The 17,776-nt window shown below is 37.3% G+C and overlaps 1 protein-coding gene across 2 annotated transcripts in view; it reads left to right on the top strand.

Annotated features, from left to right (window-relative positions):
• Positions 1-17,776, top strand: part of IL1RAP (interleukin 1 receptor accessory protein) — a 127,128-nt gene that overhangs the window by 91,446 nt on the left and 17,906 nt on the right. For both annotated transcript variants that reach the window (XM_047876380.1, XM_047876381.1), the window contains exons 5-7: positions 11,539-11,704; positions 14,214-14,285; positions 16,306-16,432. In XM_047876380.1, the coding sequence (XP_047732336.1) occupies positions 11,539-11,704; positions 14,214-14,285; positions 16,306-16,432 (365 nt within the window). The remainder of the gene's footprint in view (positions 1-11,538; positions 11,705-14,213; positions 14,286-16,305; positions 16,433-17,776) is intronic.

Here is a 17,776-nt window from a genome sequence, read left to right on the forward strand (position 1 = left end):
TGCTTCACAGCAGTGTGTCCAAATGCATGAAGCAGAAGTTGACAGATTTAAAGGAAGAAATAGGCAATTCATAATCATAGGTTAAAATGTTATCGGGGCACCTGGGTGGCTCAGTTGGTTAAGCATCCAGCTTCACTCAGCTCAGGTCATGATCTCACAGCTGGTGAGTTCAAGCCCTGCATCGGGCTTTGTGCTGACAGCTCAGAGCCTGGAGCTTGCTTCGGATTCTGTGTGTCTCTCTGTCTCTGCCCCTAACCCACTAGCATTCTGTCTATGTCTCTCTCAAAAATAAATAAACATTAAAAAAAATTTTTTTAAGAAATAAAAATAAATAAAAAATAAAAATAAATAAAATGTTAACATCTAACAGTTTAAGTCATTAATGAAATGACCTAGGAGCTAACTTTAAGAGTTTTCCATTGGTTGAAAATGGAACAATTTGAACTTCAGGAGGGATATTAGTCACAATGGGTTAAATCTTAAGAATTAAATTTAAATCTGTAAGTTCATACTATTTTAAAATAATCGGTCACTATTGGTGGATGAATAGAAATCAGTTTGTTATCTTGAAAACTGGTAAAGGGAAAATATCAAGTATTTTTTCTGCCTTTTCTATAAGAAATGTGCACCGAGTAATGAAATAGTACAGAGAAGTGTGTTTTTATAAAAGTATATAATCATTTTGCAACCCCGAAAGAATTAATAAATCTAAGCATTAAGAATCAGTGACTGGTACCATCATAAGAAATCAAACAGCTGGACATATTCGTTCTTATGAAAGAATAAAATATCACCTATAATTGTTCCAAATGGATTAAACCTGAGTCTGATTTGGATCCTGCTGCCATTTTGCAGGATATATAGAGAAGAGGGGAATGTACTGATCTACACAATGAGTTTGCAGTCAGCAAAATCCATACTGGAGAATTCTATAGGCCTTGAGTTATTCAACAGATAAATTGCAAGAAAAAAGAAAGGCATGATGTGAAAATGTGTAGATTCAAAGAAACATATAAGACACATTTAAAAATGGTTGAGACTATAGTGTCTGTGGAGGTGATGAAATTATAAATGAAAACAAGAAAACAATTCTACTGTGAAAGTATAGATAATGGCCTCTTTGGGGGATAGTAAAAGATCTGTGATTGACATGGGGCATGCAGAAACTTTTCAGGGGTGAGGAGTACTGTTCTATTCCTGGACCTCAGTGGTGGTTTGAAGGTATTTGCTTTACAATAATACATTAACTCATATATACATTGAAGTATTTTTTTATATCTATTTTATGTTATACTGAGAGGATTAAGAGAAAGGGAGGGAAAGAGGGAAGAAAGAGAATGAGAGAGAGAGAAAAAGACTGATTTCAGATATATAAAAACCAATTGCAGTATATGGACCTTCATTAAATCGTGTTTTATTCAAACAAACTCTAAAACAACCTAGGAGAAAATCGGGGAACTCTGAACACAGAATATTGATAATACAATGCATTATTATTACTTTTTAAATTGTGATAATGTTACTACAGTTATGCTTGCAGAAGGGGTCTTGTCACTTGGAGATACACACAGATATATTTACAAGTGAAATTACCGAATGTCTGTCATTTGCTTCACAATAGTCTTGGGGTGCAGTGAGTAGGTGTAAATGAAGTAAGACATAGCTCGAATTGATACTTTTGAGGCTAGGTACAGGTACAGGGGATCATTGTGTATTCTATGATTTTAATGTTCTGTAGTAAAAAAGATAAAAAATGATTAAAAGAATCATATGAACAATTTTATATCAATAAGTGTAAAGTATTTTCCAGTTTTTTAAAAATGTATTCTTCTATTTACCTGCAAATGAGTTCTCTCATCTCTAACCCTGTTCTCTTTTTCTGTACTTTGAATACTCAATAGTCTGAAACACTTAATTTTATTTCCTTATGTATTCTATAATTTTCCTTCTTTTTTCTTGATACATTCCCGATGCCTGGCATGTCCCCTATTCTTTCATTAGAACATATCAAATTCTACTGTCTTCATATCAATGTTTGTTCCCTGTTCTCTCCAGCTATAGATAATTTTTCCCTGATATAATCCCACAGCTACTTATTTATGCCTGTCTCCATCTCACTTTTCACTTCCTTTATTGTTTTACAGTCATTTTTCATTTCATTTCATTAGTCATTTTCTTTTTTTTTTTTTTTTCAACGTTTATTTATTTTTGGGACAGAGAGAGAGCATGAACGGGGGAGGGGCAGAGAGAGAGGGAGACACAGAATTGGAAACAGGCTCCAGGCTCTGAGCCATTAGCCCAGAGCCCGACGCGGGGCTCGAACTCACGGACCGCAAGATCGTGACCTGGCTGAAGTCGGACGCTTAGCCGACTGCGCCACCCAGGCGCCCCATCATTACAGTCATTTTCAACAGCTGTTAAAGATCAATTGTATTCAATTAAATATGTCAGAGGGTTATAATCAATGAGATATATGTCCTGCCCTACATAGTTTCAAAAAGAGACCACAGTTTAATTCAGACAAGTTTATAAATAAGAATTCTTGGGGTCCATGGGCGACCCCAAGCATCTGACTCTTGATATCAGCTCAGGTCATGATCTGATGGTTTATGCAGTCGAGCCCTGTGCCAGGCTCTGCACTGAGAGTATGGAGCCTGCTTGCTATTCTTTCTCTTCCTCCGTCTCTGGCCCTCCCCTGCTCACATGCTCTCTTTCTCTCTCTCTCTCTCTCTCTTTTTCTCTCAAAATAAAAATAAAAATAAAAATAAAAGAATTCTTACTCTTATCAAAAGTAGAATTCTAACTTCCACAAGAGTGACAAAGATCGTTAATGTTGGTTTTAAGAAGAGGGAGAAATTTACATGTCTGTGCCCTGTGAGACTATTTCTTGAGAGTAAAGTTATAGCACACCCATCTCTGTATTCTTTATGATTTCCAGATTTTTTGGTTTTCCTGGTTGGATGAATGTTGGTGCTATTAACCAAGGTATGAAACAGTAGGGAAGAAGCAGGTTTGGGGGGCAAGTAATGTATTTAGATAATGTCAGATGGAGTTAGAAGTGTCTGTGAGATACCTATGTGGCAGTGACCTGTAGGCAGTGGCTACGTGTGTGTGGATCTAGAGCTTAGAAGAAAAAGTCAAAGCTAGAGACAGAGAATTAGATGCATCTATATGATAGTTGAATCCCTTAAGAAAACAAAATAAAATGATAAGAGAAAAGGGCTAATGTGAAAATCTGGAGAGAATATTCATGGGTGAATAAAAGCAGGAAGCCTGGAAAGAAGATCAAGAAAAAAGTCATAGCAGTGAAACCATTGCCATGGCAGATACCCAGCAATGTGCAGGTGACTAAAAAGGACAATCAGTAACCAGACATCCTTTCTATTCTATGATTACGAAAAAGGTTGCTACTGATGTGTGCTATACTGCTTTTTATTTCTCCATCTTGGAGTAATTGACACCTTTAATCCTAAGAGTTCTGCAATCTTGGGAGCAAAATCAGTGTTCTTAGAAGGGGCATTCTCCTACGCTGACATTGCTTTTCATTTTCTACCATCTACAGTCACTCCCTGCATCCATCTGGGTTTCTTGGCCCTCCTACAGTAACTCTCTCTCAGTTGTTATCAGCTGAGTTCCCTACCCTGACGTTGGAGAAATGGTCTCTTTTAGTAATAACTGTGAGAGTTAAAAGACACATTTATCAGTTCCAGCAAATTTGTTTTCCTGTTGGCAGAAAGGTGAAAACGAATGAATTGAAAGGAGGAAAAGGAGACTAACATTTCTTGCATTTTAGCGGTAAAATACATTGTACTGGGTACTTTATATGTTATATGTAACACTTACCACAATCCTTCAGGGTAGATATCATTAGGAACAAGAAGCTCAGAAAGGTAAACAAGAATAGCTGACATTTACCAAGCACAGGAATTTTTCCAAATGCTTTAATTATTTTCATTCTCTCAACATGAAGTAAGCTCTACTGTTCATTCCATTATATCGTTATGAAAACCCCCAAGTATATAGTGGTTGAGAGATTTTTCCAAGGTCCCAGAGCTATGAGCTAAGATTCAACCCTATACAATCTATGTCAGGAGCCCATAGTTTTACACTATTATATATAATTTACTCAAAACAATCCAGTCAATATTGGGAGAATCTGGAATTTCAAGCCACTTCTGTTGGGTTCTAAAGATTATACTCTTCAGAAATGACACAGAGAGAGCACTCCAGTCTTTATTTCTGGAGCATAAAGCATTTATTTTTTTGCATTTATTTATTTTTGAGACAGAGAGATACAGAGCATGAACGGGGGAGGGACAGAGAGAGAGGGAGACACAGAATCGGAAGCAGGCTCCAGGCTCCGAGCCATCAGCCCAGAGCCCGACGCGGGGCTCGAACTCATGGACCGCGAGATCGTGACCTGACCTGAAGTCAGACGCTCAACCGACTGAGCCACCCAGGCGCCCCTGGAGCATAAAGCATTTTGAAGGGCAGAGCAGGCTTTTCACATGGATTAGGTTAAGGGAGTCTGTGGGCCATAAGGAAACCTGTGGAAATAGGGCCTCGGGGAAGTGAGAGGGGGCTCAGAAACCTGGGATTAGTGGGAGCAGAAGATCCAAAGTTTCTCTTTCAGAATTGCAGGGGACATGGGGCAGGCTTGACTTTTTCTTCTCTGCATGTCTTCTCTCCTCCTGTCTTTCTGCATGGCAGGGTTTTCTTCAGTCTGGGCCCAGAATTCATAGGTCTCTAATTCAACAACCCTGTGAGTTAAACTGATGTTCAGTAAATGTTTGTTGAACAAGCCAGGTTTTGTTACTAGCCTGGAAAGCAAACCATGGCTTGGAAGTGATTTACTGAATTTCAAATAGCCAGCTTATAAAAGAACTTCTGGAACAAAACACGTGTATAAATTGGAGGCTGCCTGTTTGTTCTCATAGGGACTTCCAAATAGGAATAAAGACACAGGTAAGTGTGATCCTGTTGTTGTTGTTACTATTATTATTTATTCGGAGACCTAAGCTTTAAAATATGGCGAGCCATCCTAACGTTTATACTACTGGATGATTCCTCGTTCTCATCGGTATAACTGGGCATGTGAACATTTTTTGCCAGAGACACTTGTAGAAACCAAGGCAAATTTTCCCTTCTTACTGAGGATCAGAGGAACCACTTTAGTAGGTGTTTTGGATATTACATTTATGGCAGCTGCTGAAATGTTCTCAAGTGCTATTTAGCAGAATAGATATCATTCCGGATATCACTTTGCAAATAGCTGGTTTTCCTTGTACTCAGTGCGATCATTAAAATTGGGATATTACCTCCACCTCTAATTTTCAGTGTGAGATTAATCAGAATTGGCCAGATATTGTTTATAAATCTCTCAGAAAATTGAAAAACTTTTGCCTCTTTTGACAAAATGCCATCAGGAAAGCACATTTCTGAAAGTGTGCCAGGCTTGGCCTTCTTGGCACGGCACGTATTGTTAAGTTAGTCCAAGGACTATGTAATAGACTTTATTTTAAGGTGCTTGTTTCAATTTGATCTGACATCTTAGTTTGGTTCGTTCTTTATCTCTTTCCTTTCTTTATGGTCCCTATATAATGATTTTTAACCTTTGGTATAAAGGAAGTGTGTATCATATTTTCTTTCCAAGCCATACACATTTAATTCTATATATGCCTATATACATACACAGCATTTTACACATAGTTTGAGAGCTTCTGGAGAGTTAAGTTACATCCTTTAAACTTAAACCCAGTTCAAATATCTGTGAAGCTGTGAAGCTGACTTTAGCTGAATGAATCACCCACTCTGTATTTTGACAGCACTTAAATTATACCTCACCTTTGTTACTGTAATGACTGCGCTTTTCTCTCCTGTCCTGGGTAGTGAACTCTCTCTTTCTATCCCTTGAATCACAGACACACAGCACAAAACAGAGCCTCTGTACTCTGTATTTAGGAATTGATTAAATACCTGAATGAATTAGACTGGACTGGAAAATTCCATGGGAATAAGGGCCATTTCTGTTTTTACCGTCTACTGTGTGTGTGCCCATCTCCTAACATAGTACCTGTCACGTGGGAAGGGTTTTGTAAATATCTGTTGCGTAAACAATGGATGACATAGTTCTGTTCCCTGGAAGTGACTCCAGTGTAGAACTCTTATAAAATTTTGTGAACAAGTATGATGCATTTCAGACCAACTTAATCCTGGATGCAAAAATGTCAGTAGATATTCCTAACCCATTATTTCTCAGTTAAACCCTTTGTATACTCGCTTGCAGTTTCCCCATCGGTCCTACAGCTCACCCATCCCATGTCTCATATTTCTTGTATTCATCTTCTTGTTCTCATTTGCATACCGCTTGAACTTGAAACTCCACATCTTGAGCTTGCTTCTCTCATTCATATTTTTGACCACACAACACAAATGTATTGTGTAAATGTACTGCACGTTTACCGTGTGCCAAGCATTGGGCAAGTTGCTGCCCATGTGGATACAGTACTCATCTACCCCCTCTACCTGCCCCTAAGAGTACCTCTTGTAGAGGAAGAAATACACATGAAAAGAGATCACTACAATAACGTTGGTGAAGGACTCACACAGAAGGCAAAATGCTGTAAGAGTGGAGGGGGTTCGTTCACACTTTTCCTTGTCCCTGGAGTGGCATCTCCCATGTCTCCCCTCCTCCTACAGAGGTGGTAATATTCTACTTAACCCTTTAAGAAGCCAGTCCACATTTTCCTTCTCCATGAAGTTTTTCTAAATGTTTTCTGTTTAATCTTTCCCCCCACTCCCCTACCCCAATATGCTTTCCACAGTATTTGTTGCGATTCTCCATTAGACTGCGCACCTACAGGTTAGGAACTGTATCTTCACCATTCTTGTGCTCTCATACAGTTCTCTAAAAGTTGTAGGTTGGTTAAATGGACATATTTGTCCCCTTTTACTCACAACATCCCCTAACTCACACCCCACACTTCAGCACATGATTTATTTCCTCTCGAAGATCTCAAAGTCATTTCTTGTGTTGTTCTTTACCTATACATTGTGGTAGGTTGTCATGGCCACCACTATGTGTTGGAAAAGAATTTCTCCTGTCCAACTTCTCTCTTTTTAATTCAAAATGAGGAACTGACTGGTCAACTAAGTGGATGACTTGTTTTCTAGTCAGATAAGTGTTTGCTTCACAGTGGAAATCAATTTACCGTTAACCGTTAATTGTATTCGGAAACATTTTTTTTCCCCCTTGGACACCTTTAGATTCTTGTTCAAATCTTTTTTTTTTTCCTGGATTCCAAATAAATGATTTTGAAATATGTAGGATTTATTTTTAGGAATAGTTTATTAGATTTGAAAGTATCCTATGTGTATCAGGTGCATGTACCAAAGGGTCCAGAGGTGCAATTGCATATAGGAAATGGAATTCATCACACACTACAGGCTAAAGTTAATGGTTATTTATAGTTAAACAATGCCTCACAGGTCCCCCTACCATGCACATGCACATGCACATTTAGAATGTAAAATGTTTCTTTCATTTCCTTTGCTAACATGCTATAGGTCTTATAACTTAAAAATGGCTTTTTATTTCTTTTGGTTAAATCTACCTAATTTAAAATATTTGAATGGTAAGCCTTTTCTGAATAGTAGATTAGAGCCCAAACTTTCCCATTGATTTCTATGGAATATTCCTTAATTCAAAATGTTTTCCTAGACAAAGAAGCTCTAAGAAAAACCTGTCCTTGGTCGACATTTTTATCCTTTATGGAAAGAAGGGAAGAACTCACAAGAAAGCATACTTAGACCATTGACACACAGGCCCATTGAATACCTTTAAGTGTATCCATCCCAAATGTCAAGTTCATGTTCATGGGTTTAAATAAGAAGAAAAAGAGAGAGCTAGCAAGAGATTGACACATACCTGTTTTGTGCCATTTTCCTTGCTATATAGATGTGTCTGATTCTATTTCTCTGTTCATGATGAGTCCATAAGAACTGATCCTTTGTTTTATTCAATGTCGTATTCTCAGAACCTCACACAGTGGCTGGTATGTGGTTTATGATTAATGCTCAAGGGTGAATGAATTAATGAGTGAATGAATGAAAAGACTTTGAGCCAGAAGTGTTTCTTCATATTTTTAGTACATACTATGAATCCTAAAACAATGTGTTTTTGAATAGTTTTTACATAAATGATACTTAGCCAGTCAAAAAAGAAAAGTTTCTTTTAGTACATTCTTAAGAAGTACTATTGACCAGTTCAGTACTAGTTGTCAACTTCCTTTTTTAAAATTGTTTTTAATGTTTATTTAGTTTTTGAGAGAGAGAAAGAGAGAGAGGGGAACTTGAGTAGGGAAGGGGTAGAGACAGAAGGAGACATGGAATCTGAATCAGGCTTCAGGTTCTGAGCTGTCAGCACAGAGCCTGACACAGGGCCCGAACTCATGAATCATGAGATCATGACCTCATGAAGTCAGAAGCTTAACCCACGGAGCCACCCAGGTGCCCCATAGTTGTTCAACTTCTTATCCTGAACAGTGTAATTGTACAGTTTCTCACTATCTATGGGAATCAACCTTATTTAAATGATAGAGCCATAGCATGCTATTATTAACCCTGGGACTGGCCCAGGTGCAGCATATGTGCATAACCAGGGTAGGGAGACAGGGTCAGTTGGGGTTCAAAGAAAAGGCCTCAAAGCAGGTGGATCTAGATTTAAATTTTAGCTCTGACACTACCTAGCTCTATGGCATTGGCAATCACTTAACCTTTCTAGGCCTTTCTTTATATCCTCATCTAGAAAATGGGCATAAGAACATTCCAAACTTGCTAAGTTTGGAATAAGAATTAAGTGAGATAACAGAGTGCATGTCACTACATGTGTCAATATAATTTTTCCAGCCTCAACTAACTCCCAATGACAGGTGTTCATTCTTAGTTAAGAAGCTAGTCAAAAACCTTTGTTCTTATATCTGAAAAACTGAGTTTTGGCTTTGCTGTGTATTATCTGGAATACCTCCTTATCTGTCTCATTTTTTTTCCACCTGTAAAACTAGAGCATATTTAGTGTGATCTGTCTACTTCATGTGGATTTAAGAACAGCTAACCTAACAAATGAGAGAAGAAAATAGCTTTGAGCTGTTTAAATGAAAGGTGCCACAAAAATCAAACAGAATTCTATAGATAGTCTAAACTCAATTTAAACCAAATCTGACATAAATTCATTATAAGAGTACAGGTCTCTGTGGCCTTATTCTTTGTGATAACCTAAGAACATTGAAATACTTTGCTGATGTGACAAGTGTCTAGAAACACTGTTTATCAAAACAAGATAAATTGCATTCAGAAAATAAGCGTATAACAGCTTCCTCTTGATGATCATTTCCATGAATCAAAAGTTTAGTGATATTCTTAAAAGACATAGTTCCTGTGACAAAGCATTGCAAAATATGCCATTTAGTGTAACTATCATATTTCAAAACACATGCTCCAGGAATTGACGTAAGAAAACCGTAAAGTTTCAAGAATCAAAGTTAAATATGTGAATACAGTAAATCTAAGCTATAAGCCAATAATAGCTTCCCGGAATTTTCAAGAGCTAAAAAACCTTAGGTATAACCCAGTCCATTTTGTTACAGATTATTGATTTTTTTATTTTTTCATTTTATTTTTAAAAAATCAAATATAAATTTTATTTTTGCATAAAAGTTAATTTCAATAAGCTGCATGGTTTTTTGGTTTTTGGTTTTTTTTTTGGTTTATGTGAACAGATGAAAATGTGTATGGTACATTCAATTTTTTTAAATATGAAATTTATTGACACCCATACAACACCCAGTTGTTTCCATACAACACCCAGTGCTCATTTCAACAGGTGCCCTCCTCAATACCCATCACCTACCCTCCTCTACCTCCCACCACCCCCATCAACCCTCAGATTGTTCTCCGTTTTCAAGAGTCTCTTATGGTTTGGCTCCCTCCCTCTCTAACTTCTTTTTTTTTTTTTTCCTTCCCCTCCCCCACAGTCTTCTGTTAAGTTTCTCAGGATCCACATAAGAGTGAAAACATATGGTATCTGTATTTCTCTGTATGACTTATTTCACCTAGCATCACACTCTCCAGTTCCATCCACGTTGCTACAAAAGGCCATATTTCATTTTTTCTCATTGCCACGTAGTATTCCATTGTGTATATAAACCACAATTTCTTTATCCATTCATCAGTTGATGGATATTTAGGCTCTTTCCATAATTTTGCTATTGTTGAAAGTGCTTTTTTTTTTTAAAGAAAACAAAGTTTTTCTAAAAGTAACTGTTCAACACATAATTTTGTCACAGATGCTGTATTTTTTCTTTAGTTTTTTTTTAATGTTTACTTTTGAGAGAGAGAGAGACAGAGAGAGACAGAGACACAGAATCCCAAGCAGGCTCCACGGTCTGAACTGTCAGCACAAAGGCTGACGTGGGGCTCAAACTCATGAGCCATGAGATCATGACCTGAGCTGAAGTCCAACGCTTAACTGATTGAGCCACCCAGGCACCGCTGTATTTTTTTATTAATAAAATAAAATAAAATAAAATAAAATAAAATAAAATAAAACAATGTAAGCCAATTAGTGGGAATCAGAGAGCCAAAACAGGAGTCCAGTTATGTTTCATGAGCTATTACACTCTCAAAATTTTAAAAATCAACAGAAGTATATGAAAATATAAGTTAGAATAGAAATAAACTTCACTCTTGGTCAGACTCATAAAATATCTTTTAGTTTTAGATTCTGAAGTCTGTAATATTGGATTGTAAAATAAATAAGGAAAACACAAAAAAGTTTGGAAGCAACTGATAGAGTGATTCAACAGGGTGATCAAGAATGCCAAAACCTCAGGGTCGCCTGGGTGGCTCATTTGGTTAAGCATCTAACGCTTGATTTCCATTCAGGTCAATATCTCACCATCATCGGATCGAGCCCCACATCAGGCTCTGCTCTGAGCATGGAGTCTGCATGGGATTCTCTCTCCTTCTCACTCTCTCTCTTTCAAAAATAAATATTAAAAAAAAGGAAAAGACTGCCAGAACCAGACACCTAAACTAAGCCTGAATTAGCAGAGTGGCTGGACTCCCAAATTAATATAATCAGTGAATAAATGGAGATAGGAAAACTAAGTGTTTCTTAAATGGCAGCAGATGCATTTTCTTAGGTTGCCCTAGTTGTTTTCACAACTTTAACCTTATTTAACTACTAATGTGGGATTTCCAAAATTCAAATACTGGATCCTGAGACAGGAAGCCCATGCTTTTGAATTCATATCTCAGTTTAGAATTCCTATTTTCATTTTGCATAAAATATAATGAAACATCACATTCATTCTTTACAGAAATATCATTAAGTACTGGGCCAAAATAGTTTGTAAAAGGTGCAGCCAGCATAGATATTTGTATGTTCTGTGTAAAATTAGATGTGTGTATATATACGTGCATTTGTATATTTTCCATGCATGTATCTCAATACTGAATGTCTTTTTTTCCTTCTTCTAGGGCTGCCATAAAATACAGAACTTTAATAATGTAGTACCTGAAGGCATGAGCTTGAGCTTTCTCATAGCCTTGGTTTCAAACAATGGAGATTACACATGCGTTGTTACATATCCAGAAAACGGGCGTACCTTCCATCTCACTAGGACTCTGACTGTGAAGGTGGTAGGTAAGCAAGGTTTTGTACTAAGTGCACACAGCAAAATGCAGTAATTTTGTTTTGGCTCTTGATAGTTTATTACAAACAGGTATGTAAATTCTATGAGAAAAGAGGTTGATCTTTTTTGTTCACTGTGCTGGAGCCACAACACATTCCACATTCAAAGTAGGCACTCAATACCTATCAGTGTACCGCATGAATCATTGGTCTATATGAATGAATGAGGGGTGGAAACAGTGCCAGGTGAATCCGTGTTCAACTTGTACCCTTGCCATTTATTAGCAAAATGCCTTTGCTCAGGGTCTCAGTCTCCTTGTCTGTCCTCTGGGACTAAGAGAACCTCACATTCAGTATAGTTGGGAATATCAGAAATAATATATATATATATATATATATATATATATATATATATATATATAATGTTAATCCAGTTCCAGGCAAAGAGTGGAAACTCAATGAATAGTAGTTAATATTATTGTCAAAAAAAGTGTTGTATTTGAATTAAATGAGCTCTGTCTTTCTATGTACTGGAACTGTTGTAGATGGAGCTGCTTGCTGGCAGGGTTCAACCATTGCTTTGCCACGAGAGAACAGGTGGTGGGAAATGAGGAAAGTGGAAAGGACAATATCCAGGCCATAGTCAAAAGACTGTCAAATCCAGAAATCAAGAGGACCAGTGTCAGGATAGGTGGCAATTAGGGGAGAGCCCTGAATACCCTGTGCCCATGGTATTCAAAATGAGAGCATATCAGAGTGAAAACGTTTCACACCCCATCTTTTCATAGATGTCATTGAGACACAACAACACAAAGTAACCTGTTTTGGGGGCTCCTGGGTTAAGTGTCCTACTCTTGTTGTCCGCTTAGGTCATGATCTCAAGGTGGTGAGATAGAGCACTGTGTTGAGCTCCATGCTGACCACTGAGCATGGAGCCTGGTTAGGATTCTCTCTCACCTTCTCTCTCTGCCCCTCCCCCACTCCCTTACCCCCTCCCCCTCAAAATAAATAAATAAAAATTAAAAACAAAAAAACAAACAAAAAAATCAAAGTAAACTGTTTAGAGATGCTCTGTTAGTGGAAGAAGTGATTCCAAATCCCAGGTTTCTTATTCTTGGTTCAGGGCCTTCTCTACTAGTTTGACATAATTTGGGCATAATTTTTAAGGGCTTTAACATAATAGTACAAATAAAATTCAAACTGAAAAATTTTGTAATCACCTCTCATCTTCCTCTTCCTACTTTTGGAATAATGCTGAGCTGGGAACTAATTCAGAAGAAAAATCAGACTAAATTTTTAACTTAACATGAATGGGGATACCAGGTGGCTCAGGTCATGATCTCACTGTTTGTGAGTTCAAACCCCATACTGCACTGACAGTGTGGGGACTGCTTGCTATTCTCTCTCTCCTTCTCTTTCCACCCATCCTGTGCTTGCACTCTCTCGTTCTCTCTCAAAATAATAAACATTAAAAAAAAAGAGAGAACTTAATGTGAATGGCCTTAAAAAGCCAAATGAATAATCTAACCTTAAATTCATCTTGGAAATTATTTCTGATATAGATTCTTAAATTCAGGATTAGGAAAGTTGAGAATAGGCATGCTTGGTCACCTTTATAAATACGGAAGTTGACAGATGCTGATGTGAGGTGTGGTTCTTATCTAACCTTCAAGCAAAATACAAGTTTGTTTTTTAAAGCTGTGAAGTATTGAGTACTTATTATATACCAATAGGATACTTTAATATGCATTACTTAATTTAATATGCATGATTTAATTTAATTCTTATAATGAACCTGTGCAGTGAGTTTAATTATCCTCCTTTTAGAGGTGAGGAAAATTAGCTTTTGAAAGATTAAGTAACAACCCAGAGTCATATGGTTAGTACATGACCAGCTAAGGATAAGAACCCTGGTTGTTAAATCTTTGAAGCCTTTACTCTTAAACATGACACTGTAAAACCCCGTGGGGGTATTTTTCTTTCAATTTAGAAATATAGAATGTTATAAAGAGCAGCAATCCTAGGAATTAACAGTCAACTGACACAGACATCAGGTAGACTTGTGTGCTGGCTTCATAAATGTGATTTTGAATTTTCCATTTACATATTTGTTTACTTAATATTTACTTATTTAGCCAAGTCCCATACTAGACACTCAAGCATGTTCTGGAGAAATATGTAGAAAAGAAACAATTGAGTAAGACATGAAAGCAATTTATCTTATACTATTAGAAATATATTTCATGTAAGCTTTGGAAAGCAAAAACACTGGTTAAATCTTCTGTCCTGAAACATGGAAGCTACTTAGTATTTTATGTATGTCTCTTTGTTTGTTTTAAATGAATGAAGTATTGTAATTTACTGTATATTGAGCTATTGGCCCTGTCAGGAAGAATTGCCAAACGATGCCAGGAAGTTGGACAAAAGTTTACAAAAGAGCAAATCTTGGAAATGGGTTATGAGAGACAAGGGCTACATGATTTAACATCATCTCCCTTTTGTCTCTTCCTCTCGAACATAGGCTCTCCAAAAGACGCATTGCCTCCTCAGATCTACTCACCCAATGATCTTGTAGTCTACGAGAAAGAACCAGGTAATTATAGCTGTGCCTCTTAATTTCAGTTAGATTCTCTTAATTACAAGGAATAAAATGTCACTTAAGTTAAAGTATGAGAATAGAGGGCTATTGTAGGGAAACAACATGAAGTGAAACTTGAAATGGTGTCAGAAACGAAGGCAGCTCTGGGGATTAGCTCCTTCGTCCATCTCTTGGGTGTCTCTGGGATTCTCGGCTTCTCTCTCCGCAGCTGCTCCCTTCTTCTTCTGCAGTGGCTCCCCTCTCCTGATTAGTGATTTCTGTGTGATGCACACATTAGCTTGCACAGGCCTTGTGTTTTCCAAGACTGCAACATGAGCACAAGACTTCCTTTAAGCTTTTGCTCCACTGCAGAGGGGCGAGGGCAGGAGATCAAAGGAAAACTATGAATTTAATGGATAACAACTGGTAGACCTCATACAGCTTGATCAGAACACTATTGGGTGCTTCCTGTGGCTGTCTGGGGCTCCTTTTAGTTTTCATAATTTTCCATTCTGGACAAAAATCTTCTGTGACCAACTGAATAAGGCATAATTTGTTATTCTTCTGGCTCAAAGCCTCCCACAGTTAAACTGAAAACCATAGAAAATTTTAAGAGTTTCTATATTGTATCCTTTACAATAAATTCCCTCCAAACCCAATGAAAGGTATAAAAGAACATATTTTTAAAATCTACTAAAGATAGCAGAGGTCGTGATCAAATGTAGGTAGAAAACAATGATGCCCTCCTAAAATTAAGATAAAGTTTCAAGTAGTGAGCTGCCTGTAAAACAAACAAAAAACACACTAAGAGGTCCGCCAACCCCAAATGGACCACATTTCCCAGAATTCTCAGTGGCTTTGTATAGTAATATGTACATTCTTCCTGCTCTCAGGTGAACCCTTACGAATGATCTAGTGTGTTTCATCTACCTCTACCTACCGTATGATTGCAAAATCTATATTCATGTTTCCTTCCTGCATATTAACATAGAAACTGAAGGGGAAGGCGTAAGAACCATGCATCTTAGAGGAAGGGATGGAGTAGGACCACTCAGTGAGACATACCTGAGTTCAAATTTGGATGACAATATAATTTGTCATCTCAACCTGCACACTTTCTGAGAGTGAAAGCAGCTGATATCAATAACTAACTAGGAAAGCAGGCATAGAACAGAGCTGTCCTGGGTAAGCTGGAATGGAAGTCATTGTGGGTCAAGTTCTGGTCTGCCACTTATTAACAATTTCATCTAGGGATGGCATTTAACATCTTTAAGCATTAGTTTGCACATCTATAAAAGGTGGATTTTAAAAATACCCCATAGTATCTTATTAAAATTAAATGAGACCACTAATAAATATAAATATTTATCACAGCAAATTATATAAAGGTCTTAGTAAGTATGCTGCTGCTCTTTGTCTCATTATTATCATTTTCTGCCTCCGGATCCCCCTGACCTCATGTTCCATCTTGGAAAGATAGCAGAGAATGTTATTCATAAATACTAATATTTATAAATATATAAATATTCACTATATATATTAACTACATATAATATTCACTATATATAAATATATATGTAAATGATATTTAAACTTATTGACTGCACTCTTATAGCCGGATCTGACCTGCCTCTCAGCATTGGCATTACCCTGTATTTTCTGGGCCAAGCTCCAACAATCTGGAGAACCTCTCCTCAGTCACTGTTTATGAAGGAAATAAAGGATAAGAGTAGTCCATGGAAGTTTAGGGCTCCAAGTATGTTGACAGAGCCTCTTTGAACAAATACTGTTATAGTAGAATATACATGGATTGTATAAAAAGATGGTCATTCTGGAAATTTGGTATAAAGCTGCTCCACCTTTTTTCTTGGTTTGTTTATTTTGTAATGAAGTATGGTACATTACTGTGACAGGCCACTTGAAAACTACTTAGAAGTAGAGTTTTAAGTATACTTTTATAGCTTCTGATTAATCAGAGTGGAACCATTATTGCCATGTGAAGGGTATACCCTGATGGGTTAACTTGTTATTTTAGGTGAGGAGCTACTCATCCCTTGTACAGTCTATTTTACTTTCCTGAAGGATGCCCGCAATGAGGTTTGGTGGACCATTGATGGAAAAAAGCCGGACGACACCAATATTGATGTAACTGTCAATGAAAGGTACTGTTGGCTCAGACAAGGGGTGACCAACACTTGTCCTCAGTCTAATGCCCTTGGGTATATACTAATCATTGAAAGTAACAACCCTGACTTTTCCCCATCATTACCAAAAATCAGCAAGATTTTCAAGTCTTTAGTGGCTGCATTCCAAAGCAGAATTCCTGGATTTGCAATTCAAGACCCAGACACCTTCTGATAATCACACATTCATGATTCTCCCTTCAGAGTAGATGGGATGTGTGGCCCACATGCATGAAAAGCTACAATATAGGGCCCTGGATACATGTAAGCTGGTCAGTGTGGCCCTGTTCTTTTCTTTCTCAAGTCTGGAGTCTAGGCCTCTGTATTTGTGCCTCAGCTAAATTGTGTGTTTCTTGTCTTGCAATAAGCATACATTTCCTTTCTTCTTCCTCCTCATTCTTATCTCACATAGCATGCATGTCACCTTTATAATTGATAATCATTTTTTAAAATACTGACTAAATACATTCTTTAAATTTTATTTTTAACAAGCTGAGTCATTTTATTTATCTTTTTTTTGTTTTAATGTTTGTGTTTTAGAGAGAGAGCATGAGTGGGTGAGGGACAAAGAGAGAGGGAGACTGAGGATCCAAAGCAGGCTCTAAGCTGACAGCAGAAAGCCTGATGTGGAGCTCAAACTCATCATGACCTGAGCTAAAGTCAGACTAAGCCCCCCAGGCACCCTCATTTTAATTCTAGATAAATATATATTTTTTTAAGGACATAGGGTTGGCAGGAAGGAAAATACGGGTCTTTGAAAAAAGATTCTTCTAGAAATGAAGCAGACAATTGCAAGATAACAATTGGTTCAGAACAATAATAAATAAAAATCAGCAGCTGACCAACTACATGACAAAGTAGTTCTAAAACCTCAGGCCTTAACGTGATGTGCAAATAGATCTTTGGCTACTTGAACTTCTAGGAATCAAAAGATATGACTTTCCTAGTAGTAAAGTCAGACTTTGTGCAGAAGTTACAAAATGTCTACATTACAGCAGGTGCTATGCAAGATACTTAGTCCCTAACTGAGTAGATTTTATCGGAGTAAGAGTGATAGAGCAGAAATTTCAATAATTGTGATAAATGTAGTGATTGGAAAGTATTAGAGGTTATCAGAAGCTTCAGTTAAGGAGTCCAGTCCATTTTGGAGGATTAGGCAGTGCTTCTCAGATGGTATAGTACCTACATAAATATTTGAAGGATGAGTAGAAGTAAACCAGGTAAAGAAATAGAAAGAATGTTCCTGGTAAGAGGAACATCATGTGCAATGGCTGGATGTTAGAGAAGCAGAGCATATTTAAAGGTACAGAAGGAGCCTCCTGA

This window comes from Prionailurus viverrinus, chromosome C2 (assembly GCF_022837055.1).
Source record: "Prionailurus viverrinus isolate Anna chromosome C2, UM_Priviv_1.0, whole genome shotgun sequence".
Lineage (NCBI taxonomy): Eukaryota > Metazoa > Chordata > Mammalia > Carnivora > Felidae > Prionailurus > Prionailurus viverrinus.